This window comes from Lepeophtheirus salmonis, chromosome 11 (genome assembly GCF_016086655.4).
Source record: "Lepeophtheirus salmonis chromosome 11, UVic_Lsal_1.4, whole genome shotgun sequence".
Taxonomy (NCBI): Eukaryota; Metazoa; Arthropoda; class Copepoda; order Siphonostomatoida; family Caligidae; genus Lepeophtheirus; species Lepeophtheirus salmonis.
In genome coordinates, this window is record NC_052141.2 from 10,415,743 (window position 1) to 10,428,764 (window position 13,022).

General features: G+C 33.2%; 3 protein-coding genes across 7 annotated transcripts; 2 read left to right on the forward strand and 1 right to left on the reverse strand.

Moving 5' to 3' along the window:
- Positions 1 to 35: 35 nt before the first annotated feature.
- Rrp45 (exosome complex component Rrp45) lies at positions 36 to 5,597 on the forward strand. 5 transcript variants are annotated; one of them, XM_040721514.2, is made up of 7 exons: positions 36 to 203; positions 259 to 381; positions 444 to 597; positions 1,664 to 2,424; positions 3,115 to 3,339; positions 3,409 to 3,663; positions 4,784 to 5,597. In XM_040721514.2, the coding sequence occupies exons 5-7, from the start codon at positions 3,117 to 3,119 to the stop codon at positions 5,395 to 5,397; spliced, it is 1,092 nt and encodes a 363-aa protein (XP_040577448.1). In that variant the 5' UTR covers positions 36 to 203; positions 259 to 381; positions 444 to 597; positions 1,664 to 2,424; positions 3,115 to 3,116; the 3' UTR covers positions 5,398 to 5,597. The 5 variants fall into 5 exon arrangements, with proteins under 5 accessions (XP_040577448.1, XP_040577447.1, XP_071747930.1 ...); XM_071891829.1 differs by having other exon boundaries at positions 161 to 203; positions 259 to 597; positions 1,664 to 2,369; XM_071891830.1 differs by lacking the exon at positions 36 to 203 and having other exon boundaries at positions 255 to 381; positions 1,664 to 2,369.
- On the forward strand, positions 5,596 to 7,268 carry Cln3 (CLN3 lysosomal/endosomal transmembrane protein, battenin). Its single transcript, XM_040721511.2, has 4 exons — positions 5,596 to 5,726; positions 5,791 to 6,165; positions 6,220 to 6,334; positions 6,405 to 7,268. Exons 1-4 carry the CDS (start codon positions 5,597 to 5,599, stop codon positions 7,063 to 7,065), a joined length of 1,281 nt encoding a protein of 426 aa, XP_040577445.1. The 5' UTR covers position 5,596; the 3' UTR covers positions 7,066 to 7,268.
- Positions 7,269 to 9,344: 2,076 nt separating this feature from the next.
- LOC121126340 (uncharacterized) lies at positions 9,345 to 12,682 on the reverse strand. Its single transcript, XM_071891831.1, has 5 exons — positions 12,476 to 12,682; positions 12,228 to 12,398; positions 11,302 to 11,356; positions 11,094 to 11,194; positions 9,345 to 9,514 (listed from the first exon to the last, which is right to left on the reverse strand). Exons 1-5 carry the CDS (start codon positions 12,585 to 12,587, stop codon positions 9,471 to 9,473), a joined length of 483 nt encoding a protein of 160 aa, XP_071747932.1. The 5' UTR covers positions 12,588 to 12,682; the 3' UTR covers positions 9,345 to 9,470.
- Positions 12,683 to 13,022: the final 340 nt, after the last annotated feature.

Below are 13,022 nucleotides of genomic sequence, written 5' to 3' on the forward strand. Positions count from 1 at the left end.
ATCAACAATGTCAGTCATTATTGCTATGTACGTGTAGTGTAACACAATCAGCATATTAAAGATGAGTACGTTGCCCTCATATTGATAGCTAGGGATGTGTAGTGTGTGTGTGTGGGGGGTAATTGCTTTTAGAAGGTATGGCATTGATACACACATAGGGTATAGCTACTATATTTTGAAGTGTAACGCAGATGTAACTAATAGTAATATACGATATAAATTTTCATTACATCCCTTTTTAATATAATCATTTATCAGCGTGTGTGAATGCCCCCTGGATGTTAAACAATGGACCATTAGAAACACACATATTGCATACATATATGACATCTGAGTGAAAAAGGAGTAGCATTCCATGTGTCGTTATCATCAAGTGTGCAAGTAGTTAATGACAGTCGATATTAATTACATCCCATTTCATGAACGTTATTATTACTTACAAGGACTACTTAAGAGAAGGTGGGACTGGAAACAGAGCTGAGTCAGCTGTTGAATGTAGTCCTTTAAATTGTTTGTGATGTTATAAAAGTGGTGGCATCTAGGAAAGTTCGCCGTTGGAAAATTTGCTATAGGCAAATTCGTCATTTAAATAACAAGGTTTTAAAAACTTATTAATTATTATTGAGCATTTCTAAATTATTCTGGTTATGTTAAAAAAATAAATCGAAAATCAACATGGGAGTCCTAACAATTTGAAGAATGCTTAGAAGAAGAGCACCTTAGCTGTCATGACATTTCATTGGATCAGCAACAATCAGTCGTGACAAGGAATGAGGGGTAGACGGAAATAACCAAGGACATTGGCGAGAATTATTCCGATGTCGATCTTCAATTGTAATTGGAGTCCAAGAAGGACTTATAATCTTAACTCCGCAACAAATTCTCAAGGTCTTTTATGAACACGCACAAATCTTCAATCATGTTTTAAGTATAATTGAATGTAGTAGAAAAATAATTTAACTACTTTGGAGTTAAATAAAAATGACAACAGGTGAGGAATAGAAAATTCATTTTTGAGATTAGCAAATCAAAAAAGCGGGCCAGCTAAATAATACACACATTGACATGATTTACATCACTAAGTAAAAATGCGTATCTGACGGGATTATTTAATCATAATCATGGACGGATAATGAATTTATGTAAGTCCGGTGTGTTTTTTAGCTGGCCCGTTAATTTGTTATTGGAAGTATCAAGAAGGAATTTTATTTTCCTTAGTAGTTGTCATAATTTTTTAATTCCTGAGTAGTGAATATCCTTTCTTAAATAGATTCAATCATATTCAAACCCCGTTTCAACGTTCTTATGTGCTCATAAAAGACGGAGCGTAACCCTAAGGATTTGTTGCAGAATAATACTTGTAAGTCCTTGTTGGACTTCGAGTGGAATTGAGGATCTACATTGGAGTCATTCTTTTTTATTTCCATCTACCTCGTCACCACTGATTGTAGCTGAGCTAATGAAACGTCATGAGCATTATTCTTTCTCTCCTCAACATATTTCAAATTGTTAGGGTTACCATGTTGATTTTTGGTTTCTTTTTTTAACATGCCCATTCCACACTTGAGTTTCACCTTTGGTCATGGAAGTCTATCGACGTCATTTTCTTTTCTTTTTCCCATTTGAGTCATAGATCCTGCTTATATATAATTTGTTTTTATAGAATTTATTGAAGAATTGATACTTGTACAAATATGTGCAAATCAAGAAGTAGGGTCAGCTAGTGAAAGTGAAGAAGTAGTTCAGGCAAAGGAAGGAAATGAGGTTGTTGAATCTGAGATCAAAAGAATAAAAATATGGAAAGCAAAGGAGAGCCAATTTGAGGGATATATGTAGATGCAGAAGATCCAATAGACTTTTGCATCCATATTTTTACAAATAATATATCGATTTTTTGGTGGAGCATCGGGAAAAGTAGAACTATGGTTCATTGTCCTATGGGCCCTTTCCAATTGCCTGTATCGTTAGTCGTCGAGTCTTTAGGTCAATTTTTGGTAGAGCATTAGTCAAAGTAGAACTATGAAATAATACACCACGAAAAACGATGCAGACAATAGGGAAGGGTTCATAGGGCAGTAAAATAGTTCTACTTTGCCCGATGATCCACCAAAATTTGACTTAATTTGATAGATGACATGGTTTTTAATACCAACCTTTACGAAAACTTAGAAGGAAAAATCCATGGGATTGGCATCTAAGGAATTCAAAACACTTCTTTGAATAAACATGGAAATGTCTTATGTCAAATATCCAAGATTAAGAATGTTAATCAAAATGGAACCATTCCTGTACATAATCAAGAAAATTATAGCTCTGCAATGGATCCGGAAGAATTTCAGTCGGTCCATAAAATGATGTTTCCCTTCATGGTACAACTATCAATCAAATAATATATGTATTCCCAAAAACCTTAGACCTGTACAGGTGAATATTTCGTTTTAAGATAAAGTTCCAAGTGATTTTTTTACATCACTAAAAATTAGTGTTGGATCGGTCTGATTTCTTAATCGGTCTGCTCCACTCCTCTTTCAGTTTTTATTTTATTTCTTGGTCCGATCTTTTTTACCATTTAATGGTCCTTCAGCCCTCACTACAGGACTCTAGGGAAAGATAAACAATTCAATCTAAATACAAGGAACTACTAATTTTAAGGTAATCAGGATTGATAACTACTAAAGCCTTGAGTGTCCACTCTTTTCCTAGAGTTATTTAATGATACCTAGCTAAATACCAAAAAGGTGAAACAATAACAAGCAAATGTATAAAGTAAAACATAGTGATAAAAAATACATAAGCACTCTGTATTTATCTCTATTAGGAAAATGAATAGAATTCGTGTACTGCAGTCAACAGTCAACCTGGTTATTTACTATTAATTATTAATGTTAAAATTCTAAATAATTCTATAAATTATAACATACTCAACTGTAGTTAGTTATATTTGGCTAGATGTTTATGTCAGTTTCATTTGTTTTGAATGATGTAAAATGACGTCATAGTATCAGTTGAAGAATCCTATATACTCAAAAGGAAAAAACCCGATCACGTTGATATATTAAACAGAGACAATACAGTAAATATACAAATTAAAATAGTATTTTTTAAATACTACAGATATGTTGAAGTCGAATGCGGAACACTCCTTTATACTTTCTGCTCTGAGTGAGGGAAAGCGACTTGATGGTCGTAAATTGGATGAACGACGTGATCTAACTATCCACTTCGGGCGTGAATGGGGCACAACAGAGGTCAAACTTGGAGAAACAAGAGTCTTGGCCTCAACCTCCTGCTCAGTTGGTGAGCCTCAAAGTTCTCGTCCTAATGAGGGTGTCCTTAAAAGTAATTTTATAGAATAAATATTCCTTAATCAAATTTGCAACAATTTTAATGTTATTCATTTTTCTATAGTTCGTATGGAGCCTCTAGCCAAGCGCTCCATGACAACAGAGGCCCTTGTGGAGTTAAATCGAGTTATTGAGCGGGTTTTGAAGCAGTCTAAATGCTTGGACATGGAGTCTCTATGTATAAGCTCCGAAGAGAAAGTGTGGATCATTAGTTTAGAAATGACTATTTTGAATGATGCAGGAAATGCTGCAGACTGTGCTTCTGTTGCAGGATTAGCTGCTCTTTGTCATTTCAAGAGACCTGATGTCACTCTTAAAGGTTTAAAAAACACGGATTCTATTGTTATGATGCATTTCATTACGTTACGTTTTAAGTTATTCGAAAAATTAGCGTGCATTAGTTTGTCAATTTAATTGGCTTAAGGAAATATGATCTCCTTTGGTGAACGTTTTTGTAAATATCTGTGACTCATCAACACGAAAGCAAGCTAGAATGAGTATCCTCGAAAATTACATTTCGAGAGTTGAGGGCCAAATTGTCATAATTCAAAAATTACAAATATTCATGATATTGCCTATATGTCTTCATAGAAGTATAATATTTAACAACTGAGAAATTCAGACCGATGAAATAAATTTATCAGATCTATTTGATTGTAAATGGAAACACTATTATTTGGAATAAAAGGTTATAATTTACAGGGTTAATTATGTCAAGTAAATACTTGAGTTACGACAATTTGGCTCTCATCCCAAAGTTTTTGTATTTTTCGAAAAATTATCGTTCATTTCTACGATTAAATTCCACTTAGAGTAGCCAAAATTGTTCATCACAAGAAATTGTTCGACTTAATTGAAAGGGATCATACTGGGGCCCTTACAAGTATCTTAGATCAAACTATAGATAAAATTGTTGGGTATCTTAAATCATCCCAAAAATTTGAATACTAATCTTATTATGTACTAAAGTATGTCTATGTAATTTTGGACTGTATGTATATATCAAGTAAAAAAATACATTGGGATTTTTGCATAGATATGTATTCAATGTTCACGAACCATATTTGTACTTGATAAAAAAACGTGGGATATACTTGATATAAACTGTTTTTAATATCGTAGATATGAAAAACTGTGTAGCAAGTTACTTCGTTGTCAAAAATGATATTTTTTGCTCAAATTAATCTCCTTATACTTTCAGTCAAAATCTACGTTTGAAAAGTAGATTATCAATATTTTGATAACTTAACATCAGAAATGAGTCTCAAAATAATCATATTGCACTTGTTACAATTACACCATATTGAATAAACCCTTATTGCGGTTGAAGTCTTTAAAATTCCATTAATGACTCATTCTTGATTTCAATATTTAATTTTCGATCTAAAATGCAAATTAAATTTAAATCCATCATAACAATAGCTAATACTACTCCAAAGGTGATAAAATCCGTATACATCCTTTCTACGAACGGGATCCGGTTTCTCTTGCGGTTCACCATCATCCAGTTTTATCTACTTTTGCACTTTATGGAAGAGTCGCTCTTTCGGATCCTAGTCGCGATGAGGAAGTTGTGATGGACGGCAAAGTTGTATTAGGAATGAATCCATATCGAGAGATTTGTGCACTGCATTTAGCCGGTCAAAAGCTTGTTGATAAAAGACTTGTTCTTCAATTAGCATCTAAAGCCGCTGAATATGCCAAGAATATAGTTAATAAACTAAAAAATGAGCTGAAACTCGATGAAAAGGCTCGTAAAATGAAAGAAAATCCTTGTTTAGCAAATGCAATAAGGGAAGAGGCAACGCTTTTTAAGCATTTGAAGGATACTCATGACTCTTTGGACGTAAAGAAATGGTCATCTGTCAAAGAGCCTCCTTCTCTGAGTGAGGGTGTCCCTGTTACAATTACGGAACCTACTGAAGGAGTTTATGAAATGATACCTGTGGATACTGAAGTCGTCAAAATGGAAGAAGATGAGGAAGAGGAAGTTATTACTGTGAAAGGGTCGGACGTCGAGTCTGGAAAAACTATTATCAATGCTCAAGCCTAAAATGTCCTTTATCTATTTTCTTCACTTAATATACGTATATGTTTGAATTGTTTGACCAAATCCAATTTTTGTCATTTTAAATTTCATATGAATCCATTGAAATGCAGTAACCCACACAAGAAACGCACTATGTGCATATGATTGATCTCTTCTCCCTCTTACAGACATCTAATTATATATTTTATTTATCTTTTTCAAGATGAGAGTAAAAGTTGGATACTGGATTCTTGGTTTATGTAATAACTTTGGCTATGTGGTAATGCTGTCTTCCGCCATGGATATTTTGAATCCATCTCACATCAACGGGGAAAATTTTATACGAATCGTTGGTAAGAGTTTAGATACCAGGATTATAATTTTTAGTTGTCTCATTTTCTCCCGTGTTATTTTCAGAATCTCAAACCAACGCTACGAATCCAAATCCTAGGGATTGCAATCCCATTTCCACTGGAGCTGTCTTACTGGCTGATGTAATCCCTACAATAATTATTAAAATATTAATTCCATTTGTGTCCGTGGGATTTCATTTCCGAATCGCGTCCTCTGTTATTCTTAGTATCTTTAGTTTTATTCTTGTTGGGATCTCGCATAGTGCTGAATCAACATTTGCTGGTATAGTATGCACTTCTCTCGCTAGTGGACTTGGTGAGCTCTCCTTTTTGGGACTCATGTCACGATTTCCGGAAAGTGTTGTGTCATTTTGGAGTTCTGGGACAGGTGCAGCTGGTATTGCCGGAGCAACAACATATGCTTTTATGACAGGACTTGGTAATTTTTGATAATAAATATTTGATTTTTCACCTTTTTACATATTTTTTTCAGGGATTTCATCAAGAACCACTCTTTTATGCATGCTTGTTGTCCCCCTTATCATGGCTTTCACATTTTGGTTTGTTGTTTATCCTAAAGCTCATCAAAACCAAACCGCATCTACTTTGTAAGATTTTTAACGAATTGCTCTAGTTATATGAATTTATACTTACATATCTTATCATTTATCTTAATAGAGGATATGAATCTCTTGGCTTGTTTGACGTGCGCTCAGACCCCGATTCTTCAGACGTGGAAGAGGAAGAAGATGTACTCCGATTTCATATACCTAGTAATAATCAGGCTCGCGAATTAAATTTTAGAGCGCGGTTATCCTATGTTCCAGAACTATTAAAGTATATGCTACCCTTGGGCATCGTGTACTTTTTTGAGTATCTAGTGAACCAAGGACTCTTTGAATTGTTGTATTTCCCGGAATTTAAGGTTTTTAATCACCATGAGCAATATCGTTGGTATCAAGTTATTTATCAAGTAGGAGTTTTCATTTCTCGATCATCGTTGATGTGTTTCTCAGTACAAAGAATCTGGATTATTTCTATCCTTCAGATCATTAACTTTTTTATATTCCTACCTCAGGCCATATTTAGGTTTATGCCCTCTTACTGGTTAGTCTTTGGCTTAGTTTTTTGGGAAGGATTATTGGGGGGCTGTGCCTATGTGAATACTTTTACCAACATCCGAAAAAATATACCAGAACTGTCTCGCCAAGAATTTGCTTTAAGTTTCAGTAGCTTGGCAGACTCTCTGGGAATCGCCATCTCGGGATTCATAGCTTTGCCTCTCCATAAATTCATTTGTAATATGCCAATAATGAAATTACCCATTAAGAATTTATAGTGTAATCTCTAGGTACTTATTCTTACCCATCTCCATGTGCTTCTAAATTTTTATTTCTAATTGTTTTGCTCTTCTTTTCTGTGATATTTTTTTGTAAGTATTAATTAAGCTCATCTACTTGATTTTTATTCATGATTGATTAAATGAATAATTAATGTATATTTAAAGTTCTTATTTTTCGTTAAAATATATAATTAAATAGATTGGTTGTTATTCAGGGGCTAGTTGACAAGAAATTCAGTTTTTGACAAATAACTCAGTTGGTAGAATGATTATTCAACGCCAAAACAACGACAGAGGTCCAAAATAAGGGAAATTAGTGATAGCTGAATGGGCAAGTAAGTTAGTGGATTAGTGGACTAACGAAAAATTCGTAGGTGCCCACTGCCACTAAATTAATTTATTTCTCGAATGCATTGTGTTCAATGTTTATTCAATAGTATCCTTTCTATAATTAGCAACATCCACAAATGTTGGATAAAATAAATTCATACTTAAAATGAAAACACTTGTTCTTGATTTGAAAACAATCATTCTTAGATATTTTCCAGCCATCCTTTCAATTAATTCTGACGTCATTGTAAAATTCATTACTCCTACTTTTCCCAAACGAACCGAAGAGAGAGTAGTTTTTAGTTATGTGATATAAGTAAAAACTATTTATACAAATTATATGTAGTAAATAATTGTACCAGGTATGAAGAAAATATTTGGAATATTAGGTATTTTATAAGATAAACACCATATGAAATGGATCAAAATATATCTATTGCTAATACATTCATAAGTTTAGGAAAATGATCGATGTACATTGTAACCGAGGAACAACATTACAAATAACCTCTCGCTAAAACGTTGATGAATTTGACTATTCACAAGACTAAGTAATGAACTAGCATTGTGACTTTCCTCAGGGACTACTATTTACTTTGCTCTACCCAACATAATAATTTAGAGCACGTTTGAAATTTGAAAAATGTTTAGGTGTACAGCAGTTAAGCTGTGATGATGTTTCATTAGATCAGTTACAAACAGCTGTGAGGACGGAGGAAGGAAATATATAAAAACATTGGCAATAATTACTCAATTGTACTCAGAGTCCAACAAGGACTTACAATTATAACTCTGCAAAAAATCGTCAAAGATACTGTCCGTCTTTTATGAGCACACACGAATGTTCCATCAGGTTTAGAATATTATTGAATGTAGAGAAAGAAGTTTACTACTGAGGAGCAAGTGTATTTCTATTAACCATGCTCAGAGTTAAATAATAATGGCAACAGCTGAGGGATAGAAAGTTCATATTTCAAATTATCAATTCCAAAAAAACGGGCCCGCTACAAAAAATACAAAGTCTTAACCTTGACTGCCGAAAGGAAAAGGAAACATTTGAAAAAAACCTATTCTAGCTGGCCTTCTGTTTTTTTCTTGATGCCAAGTGTTCATGGATAATTTTATCCTATTAAGTATCAATGACAGAATATGAAATGACATGAATTCTAAACGAAAGCCCTTGATTGATGTAAATTTACGTAAAAATTCAAATTCTATAAATGTAATACCTTTTTTTATTTCATAATACGTAGAGTCAGCTGCTTTGGGTTATACAAGAGTCAACTGATGAAAATTAATGAAAACAGCTAAAAGGGAAATAGGTACACAGTTTCTTTGTATACTTCAAAAACTGGTCGTGCCGGTGGTTCAAATCGGTGTATATTTGATAATTTTTGACAATAGACACGGGTGTCAAAATCATTTTGGTTTTGGGCCGGAAATGCAGCTTAATCTGATCTCAAGCGACTGGTCAGTAAAACAATTGGAAAATTACATAAAACTAACAGTACGTCGACTTTTTTTTCTTTTAGTCACTAGTACTAATAATTAATTAGTACAAAAATGAATAAATCATCTATAAACTTCTTTATCATTTGATTTTTTTTTTTTTGCTAAATACATTATGAAAAACTTAGGAACTCAAAAAAAGTATGTGGAATTTTAACAACACTTTTGCTAAGTTAAACATATATTTAAGTGAGTTATACATAACTGATCACAGTGGCAGTAACAATGTCGCAAAACATCTGGTCACTGCTTTGTTGAGCTTTAAAAGTATCTCAATTCAAAGCTAAAAGTCTGAATTTTAGTTTAAAAAAAAAGAACCTTTCCAATAAGGGCATGACAATATTTCAAGGAAAAAAACTGATTTTTGAATGGTTCTCATAAGAAAAGTCCATATATTTGTATACCATAGCGTACAGGAAGATAAAGAAAAAAAAAAGGATGATTATTATGTTTATTGAATTTTTATGAATTATATTCGACTTCAAGGAATAATGGTGTTACAAGTGTTAAAACATAATAGTAATGTAGGTGATCCTCCTGAATGTAATAGCTGTTGATGTGTATCAGCGTCTTCCTTTTTGTAATGGCGCTGCCGCCGTAGATGTTACTACAAGAAATAGAAGTTGTACATATTGGTAAGGTGACAATTAAATATAAAATACATATTTGATATAAATAAAGACTTTCAAACTGAAGGAAATATACTAGCCCAAGGAATTTACGAACAACTAAGGATATTTTTGAAGTTTTCTATTGTCAGAAGTGTTATTAAATGGAAGTAGTCAAAATTGAATAAAAACCCTGGGGGATGAGCATTGTGTATATCTTATATATATACTTTTTTTTCTCGTGTTATCACATATGTCACATGGAATCCAAAATTGTGGAATAAATCAGTTTGATATTCAGCAAGTAGTAGACGTATGAAATAATCAAGCATGTTCATATGATATTTTTTTGCCCTTCGAGGTCTTTCAAAGCCAGTTTTGAATGATAATAAAAACTTTATTTTCTCCATCTCTTTCTAAAATCTGTCATAAGATCGCTCCTTCTTTTCTCTCTTCTATTTTTACTTCCCTCTCTCTTTCCTTCAACCTTCATTCTTTGTTTCTATTCCTAAGCATTGCAGACCTCTTCTGCTAGGATATACGACTATATCTAAATAAATCTATTTACTAGTGTTGAGACTCGGTCCAGCAACAAGATTTTCTAGACCAATTTTGTGCGGTCTCATATGTTATGGGATGTCATTTTTTTTTACAGGATCAACCGTCATTCATATTTTCAAAAAAATCTCAAAAGTATGTAGAACAAATACTTTATACATATAACAACGGGATCAAAATTAATCCGAGCTATATCTTTTAAAACTTCGGATGACGTCATTATACTTGAAAATACATATGATGTTATGTTATAAACAATTTATCTGTAAAATCGGTCTAGACCGATTTTTTTTTTGGTACTCAACTAGACCAAATTTTTCCTTTGGATCGATCTAGACCTAACTTTTATATGAGACCAGTCCAGACCGAGCTTTTTTGAGGAACGAAAAAATTCGATCCAACAAAAAATATAACCGTCTGAGACCGGTCTGGGATTTCTAGACCGAAATCCAACACTACTGTTTATGTAACGTTGTTGATAATTTTAAGGGCTAATCCAGAGAGAAGGGGGGAGGACCAAGGTATTGGCCCTCAGGATCGTTGAATGGTAAAAAAGATCAGAACAAAAAAAAAAGAACACAGAAAGGGGGGGGGGGAGACTGATTAGGCAATCAGGCCTAAGGACTTATCAAACCATACGACTAATATATTTACTAATACGACATCCCATAGGTTTAAGTAAGATACCCCATTTTGAAGGAAAGAATGAGTACTGTATTTGCTTGATAAAATGATAAAAAAGTTTTAAATGATTAAAATTTCACTGTATTTCTAATCAGTGTTCTACACGTTGATTGGTTGAAAATGAACTATGTAGCTCTTGCTAAGGTGCTCTGAAGAATTATCAATAGTTATTCAATAATTGTTGCGGGAAAATTGACTAACTACTAACTTACTTTGGGCCTTGTTTTGTTCGTTTTTTCTCGTATGAAAGGTTTCGTGATAAGGGAAAGGGAAATCAACAGGCCTCAAAAACCAATTTTATATATACTTTAAGTTCTGTAGGAAAATAAATATTACTTGTATTAGTAGTTTGAGCTGATTTTATTTTCTGTTCTTTCGGCTGCAACGTCGTTGTTGTAGGGGACGTAGTTATGGTCGTACTGGTTGTTGTTGTCGTGGTCGTAGTTGTTGTCGTGGTTGTTGTTGTAGTGGTCGTAGTGGTTGTTGTTGTCGTGGTCGTAGTGGTTGTCGTGGTCGTAGTGGTTGCGTAGTTGTTGTTGTAGTTGTCGTAGTTGTTGTTGTGGTCGTAGTAGTCATCGTTGTAGAGGCGGTCGTTTTTTCTAAGATAAACGTCATTTTAGATCAAATAATATGTTCATGAGTAGAGTTGCAAATTCTAAGCACTACGTAAAAAAAAAATAAAATAATAACAACTCAAAATGGACATGGCAATCCTGATAATTTGGAGATATTTTGGAGAAGCACAGCCTAGCTCCCATGATTTGGGGAATGGAGCTTGTGCTAATCTCTTTCATCTCAAAGCTGGTTGTAGAATCTGGTGACCAGAATACTCCTTTGAGGATTTTTTGCCTTGGGAAGTTTCACCCTCATATATATATATATATTATAGCATAAATTTATCATCCCGCTTATTTATTCGGGCTTATAATGTGTCTGGGGTTCATTTTAGATTATTTGGAAAGAGCCTAAATTATTTGTGAAGTTTTGGGGGTGAGGTATTTTGATTTTGTTATTCAATGACGGGAAATTTTTCCAATAGCAATGCTCTCCAATGGCTCCAGGGTAGTTAGAACCATTCCTATGAAATTGATTTAAAAAAGGGAAGAACAAATTGATTTTATGCGGATTTTCTACTTCGAGTTTCTTCTATGCAAAGTATTCCTTGTAGTAATAAATTAGTATCATAGAGAATGTTTAAGAGGATTTCTTATATACGCACAAGTAGTTACTTTATACTTAGATGTGATCTCCTCAAGAATGAAAGAATAATGATATGATTAAAAGTTCACATTTTAAATCGCCGACTACAAAAATCACTTACACTAGAAAACCCTTAGAATTTACAACTCTATTCCTTAGATATATATCAATGTAGATATTAGTCACATATAAACAGATACGAGTATGATATATCAGAAAAGGAAATAATTCTTTTCATAGATAATTATTAAAAAAGAAAAAAAGAATTACCTGGACAAGTGCTCAGAATGCAATCTCCAAATCCAGTAACTCCATTCCAAGAATCGACGCTAGTGGCACACCATTTTTTACCCTCATTATCATTGTCTATACACTCATCAAATTCTTTCCCTTGGTAGATAAATGGAAACTTACACAAATGACCTGTGTAAGTTTGACATCCTATGAAATAACAAACAAAAATATATAGTAAGTTGTGTAACCAATTAATGAAGGACTAAAATTGGAATAGATTTTACCGTCCTCTGGTGATAGAGGCGCTGTAGCTATAAAGGAAAGGAAATATAATATGCAGTTAAACAAAAAGACCAATCTTAGACCTTTCCAAAATATACAACTTTCATCAAACATATCTAAACTGATGTTATTCTCATTTTCCAATGGTTAAAATAACCAAAATATACCAATATATATTTGGCTAGGACTGTTCCAAGAGTCAAGTAGATTTTTTTACAAATTTAATGCCCCAGTTTTGACAAATATTTCCAGTTAATTCAAGAAAATTTTATTAGATTTCAGTTAATAGACTTTTCAAGCTATAGCATCAACCTTGCAGAGGCTGCAATGAAGAAATAAAAAGGAGATACTCCAAAAAAACTTTCTAATATTTTTGAAGCACGTCAATCATGAAGCACCATGGATCTTGAGGCAAGCATAGATAAAGTTCAAGATCAAACTGATACATTTATTCACATCATTTAGATGTTAGAAAGTAATAATAATAATGTGAGTTTGCTTTAGTTTGACATAAAAAGTCGAATTTGAAGAGATCTAATATAGATTGTG

Excerpts from the sequence above, each read along its gene's own strand:
- Rrp45 (XM_040721514.2), top strand. The coding sequence starts at position 3,117 with ATGTTGAAGTCGAATGCGGAACACTCCTTTATACTTTCTGCTCTGAGT. Across the intron at positions 3,340-3,408 it reads TAATGAGGGTGTCCTTAAAA|TTCGTATGGAGCCTCTAGCC; the intron begins GTAATTTTATAG and ends ATTTTTCTATAG. Across the intron at positions 3,664-4,783 it reads ACCTGATGTCACTCTTAAAG|GTGATAAAATCCGTATACAT; the intron begins GTTTAAAAAACA and ends ACTACTCCAAAG.
- Cln3 (XM_040721511.2), top strand. The coding sequence starts at position 5,597 with ATGAGAGTAAAAGTTGGATACTGGATTCTTGGTTTATGTAATAACTTT. Across the intron at positions 5,727-5,790 it reads AAATTTTATACGAATCGTTG|AATCTCAAACCAACGCTACG; the intron begins GTAAGAGTTTAG and ends TGTTATTTTCAG. Across the intron at positions 6,166-6,219 it reads TGCTTTTATGACAGGACTTG|GGATTTCATCAAGAACCACT; the intron begins GTAATTTTTGAT and ends TATTTTTTTCAG.
- LOC121126340 (XM_071891831.1), bottom strand. The coding sequence starts at position 12,587 with ATGTTTGATGAAAGTTGTATATTTTGGAAAGGTCTAAGATTGGTCTTT. Across the intron at positions 12,399-12,475 it reads GCCTCTATCACCAGAGGACG|GATGTCAAACTTACACAGGT; the intron begins GTAAAATCTATT and ends GTTATTTCATAG. Across the intron at positions 11,195-11,301 it reads ACCACAACAACAACTACGAC|CACGACAACAACAACCAGTA; the intron begins AACTACAACAAC and ends AACAACTACGAC.